This window comes from Apium graveolens, chromosome 2, assembly GCF_009905375.1.
Source record: "Apium graveolens cultivar Ventura chromosome 2, ASM990537v1, whole genome shotgun sequence".
NCBI lineage: Eukaryota > Viridiplantae > Streptophyta > Magnoliopsida > Apiales > Apiaceae > Apium > Apium graveolens.
Window position 1 is genome coordinate 316,451,263 of NC_133648.1, and position 13,935 is coordinate 316,465,197.

At 35.1% G+C, this 13,935-nt stretch overlaps 1 protein-coding gene and 1 long non-coding RNA gene across 2 annotated transcripts; one reads left to right on the top strand and one right to left on the bottom strand.

The window, feature by feature from the left end:
- Window positions 1-882: 882 nt before the first annotated feature.
- LOC141706426 (uncharacterized) lies at window positions 883-2,756 on the top strand. The gene is made up of 2 exons (XR_012568819.1): window positions 883-2,042; window positions 2,356-2,756. It is a non-coding gene; the product is annotated as an uncharacterized LOC141706426 (long non-coding RNA).
- Window positions 2,757-5,589: 2,833 nt separating this feature from the next.
- Window positions 5,590-7,908, bottom strand: LOC141708865 (transcription factor AS1). Its single transcript, XM_074512676.1, has 2 exons — window positions 7,714-7,908; window positions 5,590-7,060 (listed from the first exon to the last, which is right to left on the bottom strand). Exon 2 carries the CDS (start codon window positions 7,005-7,007, stop codon window positions 5,934-5,936), a length of 1,074 nt encoding a protein of 357 aa, XP_074368777.1. The 5' UTR covers window positions 7,008-7,060; window positions 7,714-7,908; the 3' UTR covers window positions 5,590-5,933.
- Between the last annotated feature and the right edge of the window lie 6,027 nt (window positions 7,909-13,935).

The window sequence follows — 13,935 nt, forward strand, 5'->3', positions numbered from 1 at the left end:
AACCATAGCTTTCAAACGTGACTGAAAATAATTGTGCACAGATACAAAACGCCAAGAAAATATGATCACAGATGAGTCATCAGGCCTTGCTCGAAGCCCTGACTGCTCTTGAAGAGAATATTGCCCCCTACCTGCTACGTTTGGGATGCGTGCAATATCTCCACCAGGATAAAACAGACGTGCACCTCAGTCGCCGGAAAACTAAACTAACAGCACCTCGAACTTGTGTTTTTGGAAGAGAAATGCAGAGAGGAAGAAGAGAAGGAGAATGTTGTGTGGTGTGTAAAATAATTCACTTTAACCTCTATTTATTGGAGAGGAAAAGTGAAACTGTCCACACACTTAATGTCTGAATTAAACTGCTCCGTCAAAACTGATCAAATTTTGAATTTAAATTATTTGTAACAGCTTTTCACTTAACACCCACATTATTATCAGATCAGATTATATATTCATGTCCAGGTTCGCCTAAATCGCCCTTCGACCCGCCCCGGTGCGTGGCAGGGCGGCGGCGCGCGTGAAGCACCCAACAACACAATGGACCATCACACACCTTATTAGTTGTATACTAGTCATGTGTGTGATATCATATAAAGCACACAACCCCCTTTATTTATTTCAATGTGGGACAAACATTATCAAAAATTCCAAGCTTTTCCAAGCTATTTTTAACTCTCATTTCATATGGATTTCATTAAGAAAATTCTTAAAACCATACATGAAAATTTAAGTTCAAATATCATTGAACAATTTCCAATCATTAGATTTTAGGATTAACATCAAAAACATAATTAAATTAAGCTCTAAAATCCTAATTTTCTAACAAGATATATATATATATATATATTGTGTTTAAAAACAAGACTTAAAATCAAGCTACCTCAGTCCCCAACCTGTGATAACTTTGGAGCTACTTATCTTTCCGTCAATCCAGTTTTTATTTTCGAGCAAAGCACGAGATAGATTTTCATTTTGTTAGCGAGCGTGACAAAGCAAAGCAACTGCAGGTGCTGTTTATTTTGACTTAAGATCAGTTGGCCGACATATTTACCAAGTCCTTAGAACAGCCATCTATTGGCAGCTAAGACGGATTTACATTTTCATCAAAATTGGCATGATCTGCAACAACAAGGATCTAGTCCCACCGTAATCGATGAGTTTTAGCCAATAATCGTGGTTACGAAGTGTTTGTCAGGAGCCGAAACGAGCTTACCATGGATCATATGCCAAGAAAAACAAAACCACCGCGGAAGCTATTGAAACTAGTAGAGTGTGTCTACGTCATCAATATGTCAGCAGTTAGTTACGTTTCTGTTATTTCCTGATCCACTTGTATATATGTCAAAAAAAGGAGTATGACTTAGTTATTAAGTTTTAGATGTCAGCTTCTTCAACACACAATTAGCATTTCTATCTCTCTGTAATTGAGTTGAGCTCAAAGTAAAAAGTTATGTAACAAACAATATTCTTCTTCTCTGATTGATTGTTCTTCCGCAAAGTTCATAGTTTTAACATGGTATCAGACCTTAGGCTGGCGGGAGGACTAAGGTTCGATTCTCAGCCACCCCCAACATTCTCACAATTTAATGTGGACACTAAAGACAATTAATGCTCCATAGATGGGCGTCGGTGTTCCACTCTTCGACCCATAAATGGGCTTTCGAGTGAGGGGGTGTTAAATATATGATCCTATTGGGGCCTTCCTCTAAAACTTTAAGGAATCCTGCATCTGCATCTGCATCTGCTTCTACTACAGGACCTAAGAAGAACACCTATTTTTGTACTCATTGTAAGCTTGCTGGACATAGTGTGGATCGATGCTTCAAAATCCATGGCTATCCAACTAATTTCAGAGGGTCTAAAGACTAGAAAAATGGCTGCAGTTTCTCAAACTGTTACCACAAGATCTACTAGCAGCCAAGCTGATAATAATGCTACTTCTATTTCTGTGGCACAGTACAAACAACTGATGGATCTTCTTGCTAAACAAAATATTGCCAGTTCTTCAAACTCTGACCATTCAGAACATGCACTCTTGGCTGGTAAGATGTGTATGTTAGCTAATATCTCTGATTCTGGTTGGTTGATTGACAGTGGGGCAACAGATCATATTTGCTCTAATTTGAGTTTATTTCTCACTTATAAACCAGTTGTTGGCGCCAATGAATTCATAGTTGTGCCAGATGGTAGACAAATTCCTATTTTACATACAGGAACTGTTAAGATTTTGATAATATGATTCTTCATGATGTATTGCATATTCCCCATTTTCAGTATAATTTGATTTCTGTTCAAAAACTGTGCAAGGATCTATAATGTATGGTGAATTTTAATGATACTGAATGTATCATACAGGACCCTTTGCAGAAAAAGAATCATGTTCTTCTTGGTAGATTGCAAGGAGGTCTTTACAGCACTTCAGGCATTTCTACACCATCTATTTGCAGAAAGGGGTTTATCAGTGTCAAGGAAGATTTTTCTCTCTGGCATCTAAGACTTGGACATGTGCCATTCAATAAGATGAACAAGATACCTGCTTTATCAGATGTCAACCATACTTCTTCTGATCTTATATGTCAAATTTGTCCTAGGGCAAGACAATCTAGATTTTCTTTTCCACATAGTTATATTAAAACTAGTGTTCCATTTCAACTCATTCATCTTGATGTATGGGGACCATACAAAACCAAGTCTCATACAGGATGTAATCAGTTTATAACAATTGTTGATGATTACATTCGATTTACTTGGGTACATATGCTGAGAAATAGAACTGAACCAATCAAAGTAATGGCTGATTTTCTTGTTCATGTTAAAACTCAGTACAACTCCAAGGTTGTTATGGTCAGATCTGATAATGCTCCAGAATTGTGTAAGGGAAGTATGAGGGATCTATTTTTATCTAGAGGAATTAAACAACAAACTAGTTGTAGCCATACACCACAACAAAACGGAGTTGTGGAACGTAAACATAGATACTTACTTGGAACAGCAAGATCTTTGTTTTTTCAATCAAAGATTCCTGAGAAGTACTGGAGTGAGAGTATTCTATGTGCGACTTACTTGATCAATCGAGTTCCTCTCCAAAGCATTAGTAATGATTCCCCCTATTTTCGGTTGACTAAAACTCAGCCAAGTCTGGATCATTTAAGAGTTTTTGGAAGCCTTTGTTTTGTGTCAACAGTTGCTGTTCATAGAAGCAAATTTGATTCTCGGGCAACAGCTTGTGTTTTCATGGGATATTCATGTTCTCAAAAGGGATACAAAGTGCTGGATTTGGCATCTGGTCAATTTTATGTCTCATGGGACGTTGTTTTTCATGAAACACATTTCCCATATCACTCTCATGACAAACCCACCTTATTTCCATCTGAAATCTATTTACTGTCTGTGAGTTCTAATTGTCTTTCTGATACTTTTGATCCTGACACTTCTATTTCTCCGAATGAAATGAAATTTCATAATTTGCCTGTTTCTGATCCCTCCTCTATGTGTGACCTTAGTACTATGTTTTCATTCTCTGATGAAGAATCATCTCATAATGATTCTATTAATCCTCCACTTTCACTTGACAATCTTGTCTAACCACGATAATCAACCAGGATTCACAAACCACCTTCTTATTTGTCCAACTATAAGTGTAATATTGTGCCAAGTTCTATAACTCCGCATTGGTGCAACTTGGTTGTTTCATCTTCAATTCACACTAAATGTACAATTACTGAACCTCGTTCTTATCTCGAAGCCTCTAAGCATCCTTTGTGGAAGGCTGCTATGGATGCAGAATTACAAGCTTTGAGTTCTAATCATACGTGGGAGCTAGTCCCTCTTCCGGCTCATAAGAAACCAATCGGTTCAAAATGGGTATTCAAGGTAAAGCTTAAGTCTGATGGCAGTCTAGAGAGGTGCAAAGCACGGTTAGTTGTAAAAGGATACAACCAACGTTATGGTATCGATTACGAAGAAACGTTTTCTCCAGTGGTGAAAATGGGTACTGTTCGAATTTTACTTGCTTTAGCTGCTAGCAGAAATTGGCAATTACATCAATTGGATGTAAACAACGCTTTTTTGCATGGTATACTTAAAGAAGAAGTCTACATGACTATTCCTGAAGGGGTACCTAATCCTCATAATCTAGTTTGTTTACTTCAAAAATCCATTCATGGATTAAAACAGTCTTCTCGTGAGTGGCATGCTAAACTAGTTGATGAATTACTCTGTCAAGGATTTGTGCAATCAAGAAATGATTACAGTCTCTTTATTAAAAGACAATCTCATCGTATTTGCATTATTGCTGTGTACGTTGACGATGTTATCATCACTGGGGATGACACTGCAGCTATTCACAACCTGAAAAATCACCTCGATATCAAGTTTGGAATCAAAGATTTGGGATTACTGCATTACTTTCTGGGTATTGAAGTATCCTATACTACTGATGGCATTGTCATTAGCCAACAAAAATTTGCTAAGGAACTACTGATTGAAGCTGGGGTTGATTTACTTAAATTCCATCATTGTACACCATTACCAGTTCATATGAAGCTTTCAAATACAGAAGGTGAGTTAATCTCACAACCAGATGTTTACAGGTCTCTTGTAGGCAAATTAAACTACTTAACAAACACACGGCCAGATTTGTCCTATACTGTTCAGACCTTGAGCCAGTTCATGCATGCTCCTCGTACTAGTCATATGACAGCTTTGCAACATACTTTGTCCTATTTAGCTGGTACAACTACTCAAGGAATTCTTTTGCGAGCCTCTGATACACTAAAGTTACAAGTCTTTTCTGATGCAGATTGGGCTTCATGTGTTGATACCAAACCATCTGTAACAGGTTATGTTTTACTTTTTGGCCAGTCACCAGTAACGTGGAAATCTAAGAAACAAAGTACAGTGTCGAGATCGTCTGCAGAGGCCGAGTACAGGGTTATGGCAGCTGCAGCTGCTGAAGTAACTTGGGCTGTTCGTTTGTTGTTCGAATTAGGAGTCACCAACATCAAGCCTGTCGAGCTGTATTGTGATAATCAATCAGCAATTTCTATAGCAAAAAATCCCGTTTTTCATGAACGTACTAAATATATCGAGTTGGATTGTCACTTTACACGAGATAAAGTAATAGAAGGTTTGATTCAACTCACCTATTTGCCTACTCGATCACAACTTGCTGATGTTTTTACAAAAGTGGCACCTTCTCCACATTTCAGTACATTGTTGTCCAAGTTGGGTGTTTTTCATCCACCTGCAACTTGAGGGAGGCTATTGAAACTAGTAGAGTGTGTCTACGTCATCAATATGTCAGCAGTTAGTTACGTTTCTGATATTTCCTGATCCACTTGTATATATGTCAAAAAAAGGAGTATGACTTAGTTATTAAGTTTTAGATCTCAGCTTCTTCAACACACAATTAGCATTTCTATCTCTCTGTAATTGAGTTGAGCTCAAAGTAAAAAGTTATGTAACAAACAATGTTCTTCTTCTCTGATTGATTGTTCTTCCGCAAAGTTCATAGTTTTAACAGAAGCATTAGCAAAAATGCAAGATTGATTACTATATTAAAGGACAGAATTCTCAGCACAAGTGGTATATAGATTAAATCAATCATCAGTAGTCTTTTATAAATTACATTAACAGTAGAGAATAAACGCGTTATTAATCAAAGAGTTTGCTAGTTTACAAGCTACTGGCAATTAAAAAATATGGAAAGCTTGAGAAGCATAAAATTAAGTAGAGGTGGAAACAGTTATGACTACACTAATCATGGAGACGATAAAAGCTAAGTTGCAGCGGATATAGAGCCCTCTGTTTGTGACCATTTACCTCCCCATCTGCAAACGAACAACACAGGACGCAAGCGATCTGCTGCTAAGTTACCTCCCATTAGATTACGAAAGCCTTGGTTCAACACAGGACACGAGTGATCTGCTAAGTTACCTCCCATTAGGTTCCAAAAGCCTTGGTTGGTGACCTCCCATCTGCTCAATAAACTTTGCAAGATGCAAATGCTTTGCAGCCCAATTCTCCGCTAATTTCTGTTCCTTTGCTTCTGCATTCCTCCTCAATCCATCCAACTGCTCCTTGTATTCAACTTCAATCCGATCCAGGGTAACCTTTTCCTCTTCTCTGAGAGCTTTAATCTTCGCCTCAATTTCCGCCATTTTCTCTTTCTGTTTGCACATCTTTTCTGATTCCAGTTGTAGCTCTACCCTTTTCAACCTCCAAGCTGCTTCCTTCTTGTGAGCTGCCCAAGCATTATGCCCTTCTTCCAATCCTCTACAGCATTCCAACAGTTCCGAGACCAGCATATGTTCTCGTTGAGGCACTACATGTGATGGCATATTTCCAAAAGCCAACGGAGCATTATCCTGTCCCCTTTCAGGATGTAACCAAGATACTGAACTCGGGAGTGGAGCGGTTGAGGGAGACAGACTAAGTGTCACTGAAGGAGACGGTGGCCTTGCATTCGAAGGAGCACTCGTATTCGAAAGCCAAGCAGGGAGTAAAGCTGGAGGCGATGGAGCAGGCTGGTCCGGATGAAGAAATCCTACACTAGAAGTCGCCATGTACACCTGTGGAGGCCGATCCTTAACTAATTTTTCCGCGAAATTCTCTAAAATCTGATCGTACTTGCCGCTATCCTCAATAGGATCAACAATCTTGGTATTTTCCTTTAGTTCTCTCTGTTGTTTTTCCTTAAACACTTCCCACCATTTCCCTAATCTCTTAGCAGTCCGGCCTGGAACCTCAGCCGCGATTTTTTTCCATTTATTACCGTGTTTAGCCTGAAGTCGAATAACAAGCAATTGCTCCTCTTCACTAAGTGATCCCTTTTTGATACCAGGCTTAAGGTAATTCTTCCACCTTTCTAAACAGGATTTTGCATCTCTGTTAAGCGGCGTGTTCATGCGTTGCGACACCAGGTGCCACTCTCGGGGTCCATATTGTTTCACGTATGCTCGTAGTAAAGAGTCCTCTTCAGTGCGCCATCTTTGTCTCTCTTTCATATCCAGTACTTGCAGTTGTCATCTCCCATTGCCCCAAGCTCATCTCACTCTATCTGAAACAAACATTACATTGAGATAACAAGTTAACCATAAATTACTAGACTTCGAAAAAGTAATTAGAAAAAAAATTATCACCGCCACCAAATTTTACTGGGAGAAAAACATGAATCAAGAAACACACAAAAAAAAATTAACAATTACCTTTAAAATACAATTTATAAATAGTGAAATTTCATAAAAGCCAAAGAAACATGGCACAGCAGAGCATTTGCTTTGTTTCTTAGATAGTTGTACTAATTTAGTGTATCATAATAGCTCAATGAGTGGTAGTAAAGGATTGAATCTCCATACTAACAGATTAACAGAACCAAACAGATATCTAAATATATTACCACTTTCAAGTTTCAACTCAATCTAAAGTACATATGTACATGGGAATTAATTCTAGCATATAGATTAGAGGCCGTGACGGAACCAGAATTTCGAGATTTGACATTTTCTTTATATAAGTGTCTAAGATCTAGTAAAACAAATTTTTTTAATTATTAAACAAGGAAAAACATGGATATCAACAAAGTAATAGCAGAATTCAAAATTTTACATGCACCATAATTTAAAGTGATTAGAATAAAGTTAGCAGCTGCAAGCTACAATCTACAAGAAAATTAACCAAAGCAAATATAGACATGCACAAGAATGTACATACATGTGAGTTGTGTTCATCTTGTTGAGCACTTTTTTTGTGATTGGATAATGTGAGAGGTGGTATATTATGTTATGTAAGAAGAGAGAAGAGAGGGTAGGGTTGTATTATGAAGTACTATGAAGTAAGAAGAAGAATGAATGAAAACAAAGAAAATGTGAGTAGAAAATAAGTGAAGGGAGAGGGGGAACTGACAAATAAGCGGAAAACAAGGGGCACGCTGATGGGAAAGAACAGACGGATTTAAAGTTCAAATAAGGAAATGTGATTATGTCATTCCCACATCTATATGTTTCTTCCTCTTTCTTTTGTCTACAAATGTGTCCCTCATTTAGCAAAAAAAAAAAAAAATGTGTCCCTCTGTCCTGTGTAGTGTTCTGTCGTGAGTAGTGTGTATTACTTTTTTCAGATTAGAACGCTAAAGGAACCGAACTCGGACGAACTTGAACAAAATCTTAACGAACCGAATACTGTTTGATAAGTTGACCGGACAAAAATTCTTGTATGAACTCGAGTTCGGTAATATTCGAACCGAACACGAACCGTTCGCGAACATATCGAACCGAACCGAACACGAACTGTTCGCGAACATCATTTGTATTTTAAAAAAAATGTAAATATTATTTTAGGTAAAAAATTGTATCAAACTATTAATTATATATTTTTTCACAAATAAAATATTTATTTGAAATAACTATAAAATATAATTAATACCTATTATTAATAATACATATATTATTTATACATATAATATTATAAATATATTATTTTTTTCAAACTGAACTCGAGCTTAACAAACGAACCGAACTCGAACGGAACACGAATCGAACTCGAGTCGAACACCTTAAAAGTTCGGTTTGCTTCGTTAAGATTATCAGACAAGAAATGTTGTTCGAACTCGAGTTCGATAAGCTTATCGAACGAGTTTATCGAGTTCGAACTCGAACGAACCGAACGAGCTTAACTAACAACTCGATTCGTTTACGGCCCTACTTTTTCTAAAAAAATTCCCTATTTGAGTGATTAATCTTTTACTTGATCAATTTAATGTTTTGATGGATTTTTTTATCAATTTATCACAATTGAACTCAACCTTAACTTGCAACTGAGGTACTGAACTAAAAAAAGCTTGCAGTCAACTCATTTAAGTAATAAAAACTTGTATTTAGATAATTATACAATATCGGAATAGACGGAAAACTTACGGGGCATGTCTATGTGTCACATATGAAGAACTCGTCAAAAAAATTTGCAGATTCCGATAAGCTTCGAATTTTTCAGTAGGCTCCGATTTTACCAATCATAATCCGCTTACTTCGGTTTTTAACTTCAAACGACTCTAATTTATTTGAAGTGTACGAAAAATATCACTTGAAGCGGTTTATACTCAATGATTGTCTAGACCGTTGAGTGATGAAATATTGTGCAATGTTTACAGTTTTTTCCTTTTCAGTCTTTAATGATTCTAGTTATGATAGATATTTGGGTACATGTGATTTTTAAGTTAAAGATATGTCGAAACTAATTGTAATTTGTGTAGATTCGATATTTATGGATGTAAGGTAATTAAAACTTGTCGTATTAAGAATTGACGATGTCTTCGTCCAATTTCAGTGTTCTCGTACTAAGTGTTAGTACAAGTTTGTTATATTCATGACAACGGCGTGTAGTTAATAATTGTCAAATGATAAATATTAGTTATTGAATTGATCTTATAAAAAATATTAAATAGATTTTATTGATATAAGTCATTAAGAGCATTCCACAATATTGATAAGATGTTTACGTTCAATTCGTAATTTAAATTGACTAAACTTACACAGTGAATCGGTTCACATTGCCAGATGACGAATACTATTCGAAAAATGGGACAGATTTCGAATTCATTATTTTTTGAAACAAATAGGTCAAATTATGATTTCGAATAAATCTAAAGTACATCAACTATAGTTGTGACCTATTTATATATGAGCGCTAGTTTATATATATATATATATATATATTCACATATATATATATATTCTACTTTCAGTAAAATTATTAAAAACATTAATTTATATAAAAAAGGCTTAAAATATACTTTTAAATTATATAAATAATTAATAAATAAGGTAATGCTTTGTTAATGTATTATGTTTGGTCTAATATTGAAATTTAATTTTTTAAAATTAACTACACAAATAATTCAAAAATTATGTTTAAAATTAAATAAAATGTCTTTGTATTAGACGACACTCACACATTATATGTATAATTAAAAGCACAAGTGATAATTTGATGTTGTGTTATAAGGATATATTGGTGAATGAGAATATAGAGGTTCGATTCTCATTGACAATATTTTTTAAAATATAGTAAACGTATAAATAAATCTGAGCCATGTTAGGCTATTATATATAGAAGAGATAAAAATTTGAGTACGAATCATTTGAAACTTTTGAGTAAGTATCATTTGAAGTATGTGAAGAAATTTGTAGAATGAATATAAAAGCAGGGAAGACACATTTTCATACTTCTTCTTGAAACGTTTCGTATACACCGACTCACGACCATTTTCCCTACATTCATCAGTGATGCAGTAATCTGTCTCACTCACCGATTGTAATCAAAGTACTTAGGAAAGTGACTGTGTAATTGATAGAAATATAAATGACGTGATATAAGACATTTTACCTAACACTTAAAATACTAAAATTGTTATTTGTTTAAATTTAATTCATGAAAACCGAATTTTTTTTAAAATCAAACTAGAATTTTAACTAAGAATATAAAAAATCTATCATAATTCAATGTGTATATAATATTTTAATTTATATGTTTTGTTTGAAATAAATGTTGAAATATAAGACCCGACATTTCATTTTCTGGTTTTGAACATGGAATATAAATATATATATATATATATATGGGAATGATCAAATAGAAACCAATCTTAAAATGGAAACTAGAAACCAATCTAAACCACTCACACTTTTTAAATCTTATTACATCCTGACCACTAATTTAAATATCCATATCCCTATTATTAATTGATTTTAATGTCTTATCTCTTCCACCCTTTTCATCTTCTTCCTCGTTTACACATTCCAGCAACCAAAAATCATGACTTTCATGTCCCCCCTCCTCTCTCTCTCTCTCTCTCTCTCTTCATTTACCCAACATTAATTACATATACATAAATCTGGATATATATGCATCACCCTTACAGGTACTAACCACTATCAATCTAAACATCAACAATATTTATAAGTTCGGGCACCAAGAAGTTGATGATTATTTATGTGATGGACATGATAAGAGAGATGAAGATGGAATAAAATATTGATGGAAGATGGAGAGTGTAAGAATAATCAAAGTGAGAGATAAATGTTTTAATTGCATAGAAAAAAAGTAAGAGGTGATACAACGGTGGTGATGATGATGGGTGAAATAGATATGAGATTGAAGATGATAAAGCATGAGATTGCAATTTAATGGTGGATACAAACATGTCGGTTTTTAGTGATTTTTGTATTACAAATTAATAATTTTTCTTTCACATATTAGTGATTTATGTGAGATAAATTAGTGATTCGGAGTCATTATGGTATTTCAGTGATTTTTATAATATAAAATAATAAATCCAGCGAGATCGATCTGGTATTCATGTTCATATGTAGTGCTTACATTTCAGATTTGATTATTTTCATGAGATTTGATGATTTTTATAGGTGTTGGTAAGTGAAAATTGAATTTGTAGAGTAGAAATAAGTAGAGATCGAAATGGAGTACATAATGAGCCGCAGGAATCAATGATGGTTGGGGTGTGGCCAAAATTAATGGTGGTGGGAAGTGTGACCAAAATCAATCGGGAGATGCTCACTGATATTATATAACATGTGTAAATTTATAAATATTTAGGTAGGTTTCTAGTTTCTATTTTAATTTGTTTTATATTAGAGTAGCCCCTTATATATATGTATCTATATATATATATTGCAAAAGAAATTTTCAGATGAAACTATTTTGTGCCATTATATTGTAAATATTGTCATTAAATTTTTATGTTTCTTGTTAAAATAGAAACATGTAATTCAAACAGTTATTTATCAAAAAAATATTGAGTATACAACAAAGAAAGCAAAACCCAAAGTGAATAAACAAGAATAAGAAAATAAACAACAACCGCACAAGACAAAGATTTGTGTGGTTTGAAAATTCCTACTCCACATGTCGCACTAATTTTGTATTGATCTCCCACAATTTGTTGTGTTATGATTTTACAATTACTTGAGTATTTATAAAATAAGAAACTAGGCCTAAATCAAATTGTAGTCCAAATCTGAAAAGTGCACTAATCCATAAACTAATCTTAATCTGAATCTAAATAGTTTATTTCCATGGGCTTAATTAATAAACTCCACAAACCCAACAATCTCCCACTTGGAGTCTGGCCACAACTTCACTTCACTTTTGTAAGTCTAGTAAAATCAATTTTTCAATCAATAACTCTAACTAGTGCACCGCCTTTTTATCAATCAATTTTGAAGGTCAGTTGAAGCTACACAAAATTTCAACTTTTCATTGTTAACCACCTTAGTCAACATATCTGTAGGATTCTTTGAACCAAGGATTTTCCTCAAGGACAAAGTACCATTGTTTATCAACTCCCTTGTAAAGTGATATCTCAGCTGAATATGCTTCGTCATAGCATGAAATACGGGATTCTTCACAAGATGAATCGCACTCTGACTGTCGATATACAAAGCACTGTCCGCCTGTTTCTTGCCCAACTCGTCAAGAAAATTCTTTAACTAAATCATCTCCTTGCTAGCTTCAGAGATAGACATATATTATGCGTCTATGGTTGAAAGATCAACACTTCTTTGAAGTCGAGACATCCAACTAACTGTTGTGCCACCCAAAATAAAAATATAACCCGTTGTACTTTTTCTTGTATCCCAATATCCACCCAAATCTGCATCAGAGAATCTTTCCAAGATAACATCTTTCTTACTGAAACATAGTGCAACCTTGGATGTGCCTTTCAAGTAGCGTAACAACCATTTGACTGCTTCCCAATGCTCTTTTCCTGGATTAAACATAAATCTGTTAACAACTCCCACTGCATGAGCAATGTCTGGCCTTGTACACACTGTAGCATACATCAAACTTCCAACTGCAGATGTATAAAGAACTTTAGCCATATCTTTCTTGCCTTCGTCCGTTTTAGGTAATTGTTTCTTTGTGAGATTAAAGTAACTCGTCAACGGTGTACTTCTGATCTTTGCATCCTGGACACTGAATTTCTGCAACAATTTCTCAACATACTTCTCCTGAGATAATTTTAATGTACCTTCAGCTCTATCCCTTATGATGCTCATACCAAGTATCTGTTTTGTTGCACTCATATCCTTTATCTCAAACTCCTCAGACATCCGTCTCTTTAATCTGTTGATTTCCCTCATGTTTGATCCTGCTATCAACATATCTTCAATATACAACAATAATATGATATAAGATAAATCAAACTGTTTAAAGTAACAATAGTGATCCATAGCACTCCTCGTGTACCCATTCTTCATCATAAAACTATCAAACTTCAAGTACCATTGTTTTGGTGCTTGCTTCAAACCATACAAGCTTTTTATAAGCTTGCAGACAAGTTTTCTTTGCCATCTACCTGAATCCCTCTGGTTGAACTATGTAGATATCTTCCTCAAGATCACCATGTAAGAACGTGGTCGTAACATCTAGTTGCTCTAGATGTAACTCCTCTGCAGCCACAATACTTAGCAAAATTCTAACTGTAGTCATCTTAACAACGGGAGAAAATATATCAGTATAATCAATATCCTTTTTCTGTTGATAGCCCTTGACTACTAACCTCGCCTTGTATCTCTTATTTTCATCATGTTCTTCTATGATCCTAAACACCCACTTATTCTGTAAAGCCTTCTTTCCTGCTGGTAACTCAGTTAAATACCAAGTCTCGTTCTTCTCAAGAGAACTCATCTCTTCATCCATGGTTGATTTCCACTGAACTGAATCATCCACTTACAGTGCCTCTGAATAACACTGAGGCTCCCCGTCCTCGGTCAATAATATATAATATGTTGAAGGAGAATATCTTTGTGGTGGCCTCACAATTTTGCGAGATTATCTTACCTCGGTCTATGGAGTAACTGGAACCCTGTCATCAACATTCTCCGAACTCCCACTATTTCATGCAAGATTTGTTTCTGT

What these genes read in the sequence shown, in the direction of transcription:
- LOC141708865 (XM_074512676.1), bottom strand. Translation starts at nt 7,007, where the DNA reads ATGAAAGAGAGACAAAGATGGCGCACTGAAGAGGACTCTTTACTACGA.